Genomic DNA, 13,150 nt, shown 5'->3' with positions numbered 1-13,150 from the left:
TTTGTGAATGGAATATATTCTTCTTAATCAAAGTAAAAAAACGGAATACAATTATTTTTGTATATTTAAGGCCGAGATGCTTTTCAAACTAGAGCAAACTGAAGTCCACTGAGCTATGGACTTGTTGGAAGCATTCCACATATTAGATTCTAGACTCTCACATTGGCAATTAAATTCTTCAGACCAGTTCCTTACAAACTCTTAATGGCATACATATATTTCTTCAAAACAGTTAAAAGAAATGCATTTAAAACTATAAAAACTTTTCTGAAATTAGAGGTGAACTGTTTTAAAATATAAAACAATACTACTTTAGAACCACTTTCTCTTAGAATACATTAATGTTTTGCTATTTTTAACCAAAGTTTTGACTAAACACCATCAGGAAAGTTACATTTGAATCCTTGAAAATAAAAAGAAATGATATATGCCAAATATAAATGCTCAGCAGCCATGAAATGCCACAATATTTTTAATATTTGATCTTTTAAGACATTAAGATATCATTTATGATATAAATGTAAAAAACAAAACCAAATCTAAAAATGTGGAGGGCAGAAATTTTACCAAATCCACAACAGTCCCATTTTGAAACTGTTTGGGATTAGGGAGGGTACAAGAATAGAAACAGAGGAGTGTCTAGATGGCTGAGTCGGTTAAGCGTCTGACGCTTGATCTGGGCTCAAGTCATGATCCCACAGTTGTGACATCGAGCTCTGTGCCAGGTTCTGTGCTGGCAGTGTGAAGCTTGCTTGGGATTCTCTTTTTCCCTCTCTCTGCCCCTCCCTGGCTGGTGCTCTCTCTCTCTCTCTCTCTCTCTCAAAACAATCATTAAAAAAAACAAATAAAAGGGAATAGAAAGAGTTGCTGAACCTCTTACCTGTTGATGTGCTCCTTCAACACAATACGTAGCTATAAGTACAGCAAGCAGCAATAAAAAAGATACCACAATGCTTTGACGATGCCATAATCTTAAAAACAAAAATAAATGAAATATCTCACAGACTCATTTTTAGGATTCAGCACTCCCAAAACAATTTCTTATTGAAGCACTTAGGTTGTTTAGCACAGCTACAGAATCAGTTTTTTGGGGTTAAACTCTTGTCCTTAAACATGATGGTCTCTTAGGGTACAGAAGGAGGGCAAGAGCAGATACATAGGTATAGAACACCCAATTTTTTTAAATCATAAACCCTATGGTAACCTTTCCCTTACCCAAAAGACTGATCTATTGTAATGAAATATATATATAATGAAAAGAGCACTGGCCTTCAAGTTAGAGGACCTGGATCAGAGTCCCTAAGTATTACACTTTGAGTAAGATGTTTAACCAATCTGATTCTATGTCTTATTTTTAAAATCATAATACAGTTGGGGTGCTTGGCTGGCTCAGTTGGTTAAGTATCAGATTCTTGGTTTTCCCTCAGGTCATAATCTCACTGTTTGTGGGATCGAGCCCTGCACTGGACTCCTTGCTGTCAGTGCAAAGCCTGACTGGGATTCTCTCTCCCTGTCTCTCTGCCCTTCTCCCCTCTCTCTCTTTTAAAATAAATAAATAAACATTTACAACTAAATAAAAATAAAAATAAAACAAAATAAAATCATAATACAGTTGACCTTTGTACAATATGGGTCTGAACTGTGCAGGGACTACATGTGGATTTTTTACAGTACAGTACTGTAAGTGTATTTTCTCTTCCTTATGATTTTCTTAATAACATTTTCTTCTTCCTAGCTTACTATATTGTAAGAATATTGTATAGAATACATATAAGATACAAAGGCTTCTGGTCAAAAGTAGGCTATTACTGGGGTGCCTGGGTGGCTCGGCAGAGCATCCAACTTCGGCTCAGGTCATGATCTCACAGATCATGGGTTCGAGCCCTACGTCGGGCTTTGCACTAACAGTGAAGTGCCTGCTTTGGATTCTCTGTCTCCATTTCTCTCTGCCCCTCCCCCACCTCTCTCTCTCTCTCTCTCTCTCTCTCTCAAAAATAAACATTAAAAAAATTTTTTTTAAAAAGTAGGCTATTACTAGTTAAGTTTTCTAGGAGTCAAAATTTACACACGGATTTTCAACTGTGTGGGTATTGACACCCCTAATCTCCATGTCATTCAAGGGTCAACTGTAATCATAAACTTGTTTTACTGCTTTCACAGAGTTGCTTTAGGGATCAAATGAACTGAAAAATATTACAAAATGTTTAATAAACTGTATGTACAATAAAAATGTAAGATACTATTAAAAATAACTTGGGGGGCACTCAGCTGGCTCTGTCAGTGGAGCATGTCAGTGGAGCATGTCATGATGTCAGGACTGTGAGTTTGAGCTTCACGTTGGGTGTACAGTTTACTTAAGTTAAAAAAATATATAGGCATCCAACTCGGCAAGGAGGAAGTCAAACTTGAGAAAATTCTTTGCAGATGACAGGATACTCTATATGGAAAACCCAAAAGATTCCACCAAAAACCTGCTAGAACTGATCCATGAATTCAGCAAAGTCGCAGGATATAAAATCAATGCACAGAAATCGGCTGCATTTCTAAACACCAATAATGAAGAAGCAGAAAGAGAAATCGAGGAATTGATCCCATTTACAACTGCACCAAAAACCATAAAATACCTAGGAATAAACCTAACCAAAGAGGTGAAAAAGCTATACACTGAAAGCGATAGAAAGCTTATGAGAAATTGAAGAAGACATACTAAAAAATGGAAAAATATTCCATACTCATGGACTGGAAGAACAAATATTGTTAAAATGTTGATACTACCCAAAGCAATCTACATATTCAATGCAATCCCTATCAAAACAATACCAGCATTCTTCTCAGAGCTAGAACAAACAATCCTAAAATTTGTATGGAACCAGAAAAGACCCCGAATAGTAGGCAAAGCAATCCTGAAAAAGAAAACCGAAACTGAAAGCATCACAATTCCAGACTTCAAAGTTGTAATCATCAAGATAGTATGGTACTGGCATAAAACCACTTAGATCAATGCAACAGAATAGAGAATCCAGAAATGGACCCACAAACGTATGGCCAACTAATCTTTGACAAAGCAGGAAAGAATATCCAATGGAATAAAGACAGTCTCTTCAGCAAGTGGTGCTGGGAAAACTGGACAGCAACGTGCAGAAGAATGAACCTGGACCACTTTCTTAACACCATACACAAACATAAACTCAAAATGGATCAAAGACCTAAATGTAAGAAAGGAAGCCATCAAAATCCTCCTGGAGAAAGCAGGCAAAAACTGTTTTGACCTCGGCCACATCAACTTCTTACTCAACATGTCTCCGGAAGCAAGGGAAACAAAAGCAAAAATTAACTACTGGGACCTCATCAAGATAAAAAGCTTCTGCAGAGCAAAGGAAACAATCAGCAAAACTAAAAGGCAACCGACAGAATGGGAGAAGGTATTTGCAAATGACATATCAGATAAAGGGTTAGTATCCAAAATTTATAAAGAACTTACCAAACTCAACACCCAAAAAACAAACCATCCAGTAAAGAAATGGGCAAAAGACATGAATAGAAACTTCTCCAAAGAAGACATCCAGATAGCTAACAGACACATGAAAAAATGCTCAAATCATTATCAGGGAAATACAAATCAAAACCACAATGAGATATCACCTCATACCTGTCAGAATAGCTAAAAGTAACAACTCAGGCAACGACAGTTGTTGGCAAGGATGCAGAGAAAAGAGGAAGCCTTTTGCACTGCTGGTGGGAATGTAAACTAGTGCAGCAGCTCTGGAAAATTGTATGGAGGGTCCTCAAAAAATTAAAAATAGAACTACCTTACAACCCAGCAATTGCACCACTAGGTATTTATCCAAAAGACACAGGTATGCTGTTTCCAAGGCGCACATGCACCCCATGCAGCACTATCAACAACAGCCCAAGTATGGAAAGAGCCCAAATGTCCACGACAGAGGAATGGGTAAAGAAGATGTGGTATATATATACAATGGAGTATTACTCAGCGATCAAAAGCAATGAAATCTTGCCATTTGCAACACTGTGGATGGAACTAGAGTGTATAAGTCACAGATTTTTGCTAAGCAAAATCAGTCAGAGAAAGACAAATATATGACTTTACTCATGTGGAATTTAAGATACAAAACAGATGAACATAAGGGAAGGGAAGCAAAAATAATATGGAAACAGGGATGGGACAAAACATAAGAGACTCTTAAATATAGAGAACAAACTGAGGGTTGTTGGAGGGGTTATGGGTGGAGGGATGGGCCAAACGGGCAAGTGGCATTAAGGAAGATACTTGTTGGTGGGGTGCCTAGGTGGTTCAGTCAGTTAAGCGTCTGACTTCAGCTCAGGTCATGATCTCCCAGTCTGTGAGTTCAAGCCCCCCATCAGGCTCTGTGCTGAGAGCTCAAAGCATGGAGTCTGCTTCAGATTCTGTGTCTCCCTCACTCTGCCCCTCTCCCACTCACATTGTCTCTGTCTCTCAAAAATGAATAAATGTATTTAAAAAAAAAGAAAAAAAAGGAAGATACTTGTTGAGACAAGCACTGGGTGTTATATGCAGGGGATGAATCACTGGATTCTACTCCTGAAATCATTATTGCACTATATGCTAACTCACTAGGATGCAAATTAAAAAATAATAATAATTAAAAAACAAAAAAAGATGGGGCACCTGGGTGACTCAGTCAGTTGAACATTGGGCTTTTGATTTTGGCTTAGGTCATGATCCCAGGCTCATGGAATCAAGCCCTGCATTGGGCTCCACACTGAACATGGAGACTACTTGGGAATCTCTCTCTCTCCCTCTGCCCCTCTCCCCAACTTGCATCCATGCTCTCTTTCTCTTAAAAAATAAAAAAAATAAAAAAAAAAAAATAATAATTTGGAAACCAAGCTCAAAATGATAAGGCATGTAAAAGTTCAACTTGTTCTTTATGATATCTGAAACAGGCCTGATAAGTACTAAAGATACAACACATTTCCAGGGCAGAGTCCTCTTTCACTGGCTGAAACTGTCAGTAAAAGTGCCATGTATCCTGAACTCTGTCCTACTAAAGATTCAGTGTATCTGGTGTACACAGGCCTAAGTTCTCTTAAAGGTAAAGCCAGAAGAAAAAAGTCTTGTTTCCTATGTTATCCTTTGTGTAAAAGATTCAACATGAGACAGAAGTCAATTGCAATAATCTAGTGAGCAAATAGCAGTATGTTCCCTATTTTTCTTGAAACTATAGAAAGGAAAATAAACATATTCCTAAAACATTCTAAATTTGGGGGCACCTGGGTGGCTCAGTCGGTTGAGCATCCAACTTTGGCTCAGGTCATGATCTCACAGCTCATGAGTTCGACCCCACGTCAGGCTCTGTGCTGACAGCTCAGGGCCTGGAGCCTGCTTCTGCTTCTGTGTCTCCCTCTCTCTCTGCCCCTAACCCACTCATATTCTGTCTCTGTCTCTCTCAAAAGTAAATAAAAATGTTAAAAAAATAAAAAATAAAAATAAATAAATTTAACTAATTCATATGGAAAGAGCAGGAGGTAGAGAGTAGGAGATTGTTAAAGATTTCTAAAATTAGTAAATAAAATTTATTTAAAAGGTAATGGAAGGCTCTTTACTTTGAGGTCCATTCCTTCAAGATTACTAGGATTTCCAGAGAAAAATACTGCAAGGTAATGAGTGGCTGTCTCCACAGGACAATATTCTGCCTCTCTTCTCGATCCCTCCTCTTCTTTTCATTCATTGAAGAAGGGTCTGAAAAACATTAGTGCAGAAGTTAAAAGAGAATGTTCGCTTTTCCGAATCACTTTAAAAATTCACCTACTTTCCCATATCACATTTGAAGGACTGCATACAAACCTCAAAAAATAAGCAATGTGATTCACGTTATGATACCTCTGGGTTAGGTGATTCTGCTCTGCTCTGAGGACTATTTTAGCAATTATTGTCAGGACACAAGTTACTTTTCTTGTACACTACTGGGATACTAAGTTAGCCCACCTTCCATGAAAGGTGATTTAGTATCGCATCACAGAGCAAAGTGGTTTAGAGCTCAAAATGGGACGGCAAACTACTTGGTTCCAAATCTTGCCTACAAGTCATGAGACAGCAGGCAAGTTAGTTAACCCTTCTATCTCTCAGTTTTTTCTTTTCTGAAATGAAGATGAACATAGTACTTAACTTCTTTAGGGTCATCACAAAGATTAAATGAGTTAATATATGTGAAGCTCTCAGAAGACTCTGACAGTAAGTGTACAAAGTTATTATCAAAATTACAAATGCATATACCCTATAACCCAATAATCCCATTTCTAAGAATGATTAGGTATGAAGTGATATGTCTTTTGTACAAGTTTATTCAATGCAGTGTTACTTGTCTTGGCAAAAAATTATAAACAACCTAAATGTTAACGGAAGACTGAGGAGTGGTTGAAGTATGTATACTGATACAATGGAATACTAAGCAGCCATAACGAAGACTACAGTTATAGCACAATCTCTAGGAAATACAAAGTTAAAAAATACCACAGGACAGGGCAGTAAGTGTGTCATACTGACATTAATTTTAAATTCCAAGGGGTTAGGCAGCAGGGGAAGAATATATAAATGTACATGCTTATTGAGAGAAAGGAAAGAAAAAAACAACATGCAAAAGCTACTATTGTGAAGTTACTTCACACTAATGTGAAGAGACTATGACATATGCATGCTTATCTCTACATCCTGAAATTTTTGGTGCAATGATATAAAATTTATCAATAATCAGAGTAACCTGAAAGTCAGATAAGTGCTGCAAAATGTGCCCTGCAAGGCAATGTAGTGATCAAAACACAGAAACTACTATTTCAGATAGCTTGCACTTCTTCCAATGTAAGAGAATTTCTATAATAGAATATTACCATGCTGGAATATAATTTGCAGTATGTTTAAGATGTCAAACAACTACAAATCAAGAAGAAAACCATTATAATTAACAGAAGTGAAAAAGCCTTCATTTCCTTTAAACACATGAAGGAAAGTTCCTACTTTAACCATCTATATAAATAAAAGCCATAGTTTTAGGGCTTTCAGGGCCTTTTATTATTTTTTAAAAATATTTGAATAAGTGTTAAATATACTGAAATTTACTACAAATTCCAAATTTGGTTAAAGTATAAATTTATTTGTTGCAAATGAAAATTTTAAAATAAACCCACAATAGGAGCGCCTGAATGGCTCAGTCGGTTAAGCGTCCAACTTCAGCTCAGGTCATGATCTCACGGTCCGTGGGTTCAAGCCCCACATCTGGCTCTGTGCTGACAGCTCAGAGCCTGGAGCCTGCTTCAGATTCTGTGTCTCCCTCTCTCTCTGCCTCTCCCCTGCTCACGCTCTGTCTCTCTCTGTCTTCTTTCAAAAATGAATAAAAAAACATTTAAAATAAAATAAAATAAACTCACAATAATCACATTGACTTTTTGATAACTGTACATTTAGGATTAGTGTAATAAGTAAATTTACAATCTACTTCTAAAGTTACAAAATAGCATGATAACACTGAGCACCAAACAAAGCCAAATAAATACTGACCACAGCATAAGATTAACAAATAATAACCTTGTACCCAGAACACTGGTGATGAAACTATGGCTAGGCTGCTTCTGCTATCACTGTGAAAATTCACCATATAGGCCCGGACCCATAAATTTCATTTACTAAGAGGGGTAAAAAAAGATAATTACTGTAGTCCCCCCCTCATCCGTGGGGGACATGTTCTAAGATGCCCAGTGGATGCCTGAAACCAGGGAGTACTGAATTCTATATATAACTATGTTTTTTCCTATATCTACATAGTTATGCTAAAGTTTATAAATTAGACACAGTAAGATTGACAGCAATAACCAATAATAAAATAATTATAAAAATATAGTTTAATAAAAGTTATATGAATGTAACTCTCTTAAAATATCTTATTGTACTGTCCTTCTTCTTGAGATTATGTGAGATGATAAAATGCTTATGTGATAAGATGAAGTGAAGTGAATGATGTAGGCATTGTGATGTGGCATTAGGCTATTACTGATGTTCTGACAATAGATCATTCTGTTTCTGGACTGCAGTTGGCCATGGGGAACTGAAACTGTGGAAAAACAAAACACAGATAAGAGGCAGGGGGGAATTCTTTAATGTTATATAAAATATATAAGAATCTCACATACTTATCATATATTAACAAAAGACAGTAAATATTAGATATAGTTCTATTTTACTCCACTGAAAAGGATATCATTTAAACCTGTAGATCTTCTCTCTCCAAATCACCATACCTGTGAAGTTTCCATTATATTGTTCCTTGTTCATTGCTACACGTCTCTGGTCACAATTTTTTCCATTCTCTGCCATTTCATAGATCAGTAACTCTTGAGGAGCTAGTAAAGCAAAATAAAATCCAATGACGTGTTACGTATTTCTGCTTTGCATTTATGACTGAATAAAACTGAGAAACAACATGGTAGTGATATTCTGCATGCTGTTTGAATAATGTGTTTACACTTTCATCTTCTCTTTTATAATCAAGATTTGAATAATTTGTATAGAAACTCTAATTGAAGTAGTAAAAATATAAAAGCCATGTAGTTGTAAACCTTTTCCAGATTAAAACTTGGAGGCAATTTGTCCACTGCAAAATATAAAATACTAGCATCTTCAAATATTGATAAGCTAAAGTCTTTCTAACCCGTAATTTAGTATCATATACACTACCTACTCAAATTTACCAGTCTTTTAGTTCTTCTAGCATTACTAGAAAAAAATGAATATACTATCAAACATGTCAAAAATGTTGATACAGATCAAAGACCAATTTTATTTAGGAAAAAAATTCTACTGAAAAAATAATATGAGCCTAATAAAAGAAAAATCCTAAATGTTTAAGATATGTTAAATGTACTCTTTATATCATGTTTCATATTACACATGTAGATATATATTTTTACTTTAAATCCCTGTATTACAACATATAAATTGTGCTGACGTGATTATTCTACACAAAAACATCAGATTGCCTATAACTTATTCTTTCAGGTATTAGTATGGCAACTCTTTCTACTTAAGAAGCACAGTACGTCAATCAAGTCTGCAATACAGACTCCTTAATACCCTCTGCATGTGCCACGAATCTTGCTAGACCTATATTCAGCTGATTAGAATTTGATATGGTCATGGGTTCAGTCTTCCTATAGTTTGTGAGCTGGGACTATTTTATTCCTTAACTAAAATTCTTTTTTTTCTTTTAAGATTTTAAGTAATCTCTATACCAAACGTGGGGCTCGAACTCACAACCTTGAGATCAAGAGTCACATGCTCTACCCACTCCAGCCAGATGCCCCCTTGACAAAAATTCTAACTATAATTACTGCTCCCCAAATTTATGCTTCATAATGGAAAATAAATGAAATATTATGTATATATAAAAAGACTGGGGGCAACTGGGTGGCTGAGTCAGTTAAGTGTCTGACTTGATTTTCGCCCAGGTCCTGATCTCACGGTTCTTGAGTTTGAGCCCTGCATCGGGCTCTGCGCTGACAGTGCGGAGCCTGCTTGGGATTCTCCCTCTCCTCTCTCTGCCCCTTCCCTGCTCTCTCTCTCTCTCAACAGATAGATAGATAGACAGACTGAGCAAAGAGCATACATTCATCACTTCAAAAGAAGGTGTCTTAGACACAACCATTTGTGGATATCTTTGTTTTCTTGCCATCATTTCTCAACAAGCAAATAAACATATTAAGAAATGAAGTATAGGATTCAATTAGCACAGATGGATAGCCTGAAGTAGATGATTATAAGATTTAAAGTTTGAAAATCTTGGGGCACCTGGGCAACTCAGTTAGTTAAGTGTCCAACTTTGGCTCAGGACATAATCTCGTGGTTTGTGAGTTTGAGCACTGCATCGGGCTCTGTGCTGACAGCTCAGAGCCTGGAGCCTGTTTCGGATTCTGTCTCCCTCTCTCCCTCAAAAATTAATAAACATTAAAAAATAAAAATAAAAATAAAAAAATAAAGTTTGAAGATCTGGATTTGCATCACAGATTTGCCACTAACTAGTGGTATGATCTTAAGCAAGTCTCATTTTTTCTAGATATCGATTTTCTTGTTTAATGTGTTTATTTTTAGATTTTATTTCAAAGTCATCTCTACACCCAACATGGGCCTTGAACTCATAACATCAAGATCAAGAGACACATGCTCTACCAACTGAGCCAGCCAGGCGACCCTCGATCTTGATTTTATGATCTACAAAATGAGAACAAAAATTCTCACTGTCACAGGATCACTAAGGATGAAATAGTGTGTCTATGTGTATTTGGGCATGCACACCTGTGTATAACCACATCAAAAGGATAGGAGGTACATGAACCAGTAAACTGACTATACTTTAGAAACTACAGGGGCGCCTGGGTGGCTCAGTCGGTTGAGTGTCCAACTTCAGCTCAGGTCATGATCTCACGGTCTGTGGGTTCAAGTCCCATGTCGGGCTCTGTGCTGATAGCTCAGAGCCTGGAGCCTGCTTCGGATTCTGTGTCTCCCTCTCTCTCTGCCCCTCTCCTGCTCATGCTCTGCCTCTCTCTCTCTCTCTCTCTCAAAAATAAATAAACATTAAAAAAAAAAAATAAAGAAAAGAAACTACATGCTTCACTGCTACCATTCAGTGATGTCAGTATCTTTCATTAAGTGCTCATTTAAAAAATTCTGGGATCTGTACCAGGCTCTGGAGACATAAATATGAATAAAACAAGGTCTTTGTCCTCCAGAGGGTCCTTCTTTCTTTTTTTAACTTAAAAAAATTTTTTTATATAGTTATTTTGCAGGGGAGTGGCAGAGAGAGAGGAGGAGAGAGAATCCCAAGCAGGCTCCACACTGCCAGCATGAGATCATGACCCAAGCTGAAACCATGTGGGAAGCTCAACTGACTGAGCCATCCAGGCACTCCGAGGGTCCTTCCTTCTGGTAGGGAAGCCAGATGAGCACAGGACTTCACTTAAAATGAAACAGATATAGGGGCGCCTGGGTGGCGCAGTCGGTTAAGCGTCCGACTTCAGCCAGGTCACGATCTCGCGGTCCGTGAGTTCGAGCCCCGCGTCAGGCTCTGGGCTGATGGCTCGGAGCCTGGAGCCTGTTTCCGATTCTGTGTCTCCCTCTCTCTCTGCCCCTCCCCCGTTCATGCTCTGTCTCTCTCTGTCCCAAAAATAAATAAAAAAATGTTGAAGAAAAAAAAAAAAAAAAAAAAGAAACAGATATATAGTATCCAACCTAGTGGGAAGAAAACAGGTTTTAGAGTCTAACAGAACTGGATTGAAACTCAAACTTCACAAGTATCTACTCCATGAATTGGACAAATTTCTAAATCTCTCTAAACATCAGTTTATTTAACCTGTAAAATAGAGGTAACATGACACGTATCAAAGGTTTACTGTGAGAATTAAACAAGGTAATGTGTATAAAATAATAATATATTGTCTTACCTTTTATATGAACTCAATATATACTAGCTACAATGATAAGGAGGAAGAAAGTACAGGACAAAATATGGGAGTTCAGAGGACAGTACATTCAGAAGAGTTCATAAAAGCTGGAAGTTTGATTCTGAGAACTTAAGTCATACTTATATGAAGGTGTTTTCAAAAGACAATATAAATATAGCCAAGCAATTAAAAGGACACAGAAAAATGAATGAAGTTATTCTGTGGAATTCTCTAAGACCAGAGCATCATAATAGGTTCACAACATGTAACTCTATTCCACAAATCATGCTTTCTGGGCTTTATTAATAAAATTAACTGAGGATGTTTGAAATGGACCATATAATAAAGGAGTTTTGGATCTTCTATCTTCTAATCATTTAACTAGAAGCCATACTATAAATACTTAAAACCACATATGTTCATATTCAGCCAAAATCTGTAGGCAATTCATTTCATAGATGAACAGCCATTTACCTACATCACAATAAATAACATGTAATTAATTTGCGACAAAAAGATTAACAAGTCACAAAAGGGCATGTGCACTGTGAAGAAAAGATTCTAAAACTTGCCCTCCAGCCAAACAATGTGATAATTGAACTCATTTCCCCAGCTTTACTCTTTCCTGTAGTAATCATCTTTAAGAGATAAAAGTTTATCCAAAACAATTTGAGTTCATTTGAGTACTTACTTATAATAACGGTATTATGCAATTATTGAAGATGTTTTTAAAGATATTGCAACAGGAATTTTCATTTGAGCAAATAATGTGTTCTTACACAATACGCTACAAAAGAAAACAGCTTACTGACATTTCCTACTCAAAAAATTCTCTAGAAAACAAAATAGTCTGGAATTTTGTTTTGTAAGAAATAACCAAAGGAACTAAGTTATTTTCTTTTCATCAATATACTTCTTACAAACAAAATAAGTTCATAGTTTTAAAAACAACTTTTAAAAACCATTTGCCATTCCCCAAAGAACTATAAAGCAAAACATGCAAAAAACTACCTGTGTTCTAAACAACTAAGCTTATAAAAGTATCAAAATTTTTGCATTTTAACCATTTTTGAAAATATTTTACACTACTGTCTTTTAAAATTCCCTTGAAATATTTTTGTCCCCATCTTCCTCAATCATAAGTCAGTGACAAACCTAGAGGTAGGATCCAGATACAAGGTGGTCTCAATAATACCAGGGAGTACACTGACCTATGGTAAGACACCCCCAAGTCCCAAAACTAAATTCTTCTAAGAATTTTGAAAGAGACAAGCTCAATCTATGGAAGGAAATAAGATATTCTAAGAGCTGGTCCATAAATGTGACTTAAGAGTTGAAGGCTTGGGGTGCCTGGGTGGCTCAGTCAATTAAGCATCTGACTCTTGATTTCGGCTCAAGTCATGATCTCACAGTTTGTGAGTTCAAGCCCTGTGTCAGGCTCTGCACTGACAGTGTGGAGCCTGCTTGGGATTCTCTCTCTCCCTCTCTGCTCCTCCCCAACTCGCGCACACACGCATTCTCTCTCTCTCAAAAACAAATATTTTTTAAAAAGTGTACACTTAACTGAGCCACCCAGGCATCCCAAGAATGAGACTGTTAAACTCTAAAGGTCTATGGCTAGGATGAGAAGACAGAAATAGGAAAGAAGCATAACTCAAACATC

At 36.8% G+C, this 13,150-nt stretch overlaps 2 protein-coding genes across 3 annotated transcripts in view; one reads left to right on the top strand and one right to left on the bottom strand.

The window, feature by feature from the left end:
- Nucleotides 1-13,150, top strand: part of PTRH2 (peptidyl-tRNA hydrolase 2) — a 63,369-nt gene that overhangs the window by 23,989 nt on the left and 26,230 nt on the right. The gene's annotated exons all lie outside the window — the stretch shown is intronic.
- The window catches only part of VMP1 (vacuole membrane protein 1), a 137,060-nt gene that overhangs the window by 104,289 nt on the left and 19,621 nt on the right, over nt 1-13,150 (bottom strand). For both annotated transcript variants that reach the window (XM_058704922.1, XM_058704920.1), the window contains exons 2-4: nt 8,293-8,394; nt 5,608-5,743; nt 881-971 (exon numbers count right to left, since the gene is read on the bottom strand). In XM_058704922.1, the coding sequence (XP_058560905.1) occupies nt 881-971; nt 5,608-5,743; nt 8,293-8,368 (303 nt within the window). In that variant the 5' untranslated portion in view covers nt 8,369-8,394. The remainder of the gene's footprint in view (nt 1-880; nt 972-5,607; nt 5,744-8,292; nt 8,395-13,150) is intronic.

Source organism: Neofelis nebulosa, chromosome 16 (genome assembly GCF_028018385.1).
Source record: "Neofelis nebulosa isolate mNeoNeb1 chromosome 16, mNeoNeb1.pri, whole genome shotgun sequence".
NCBI classification, from domain to species: domain Eukaryota; kingdom Metazoa; phylum Chordata; class Mammalia; order Carnivora; family Felidae; genus Neofelis; species Neofelis nebulosa.
The sequence above is the reverse complement of the archived record's forward strand: the minus strand, read 5'-3'. Positions and strand labels throughout refer to the sequence as shown.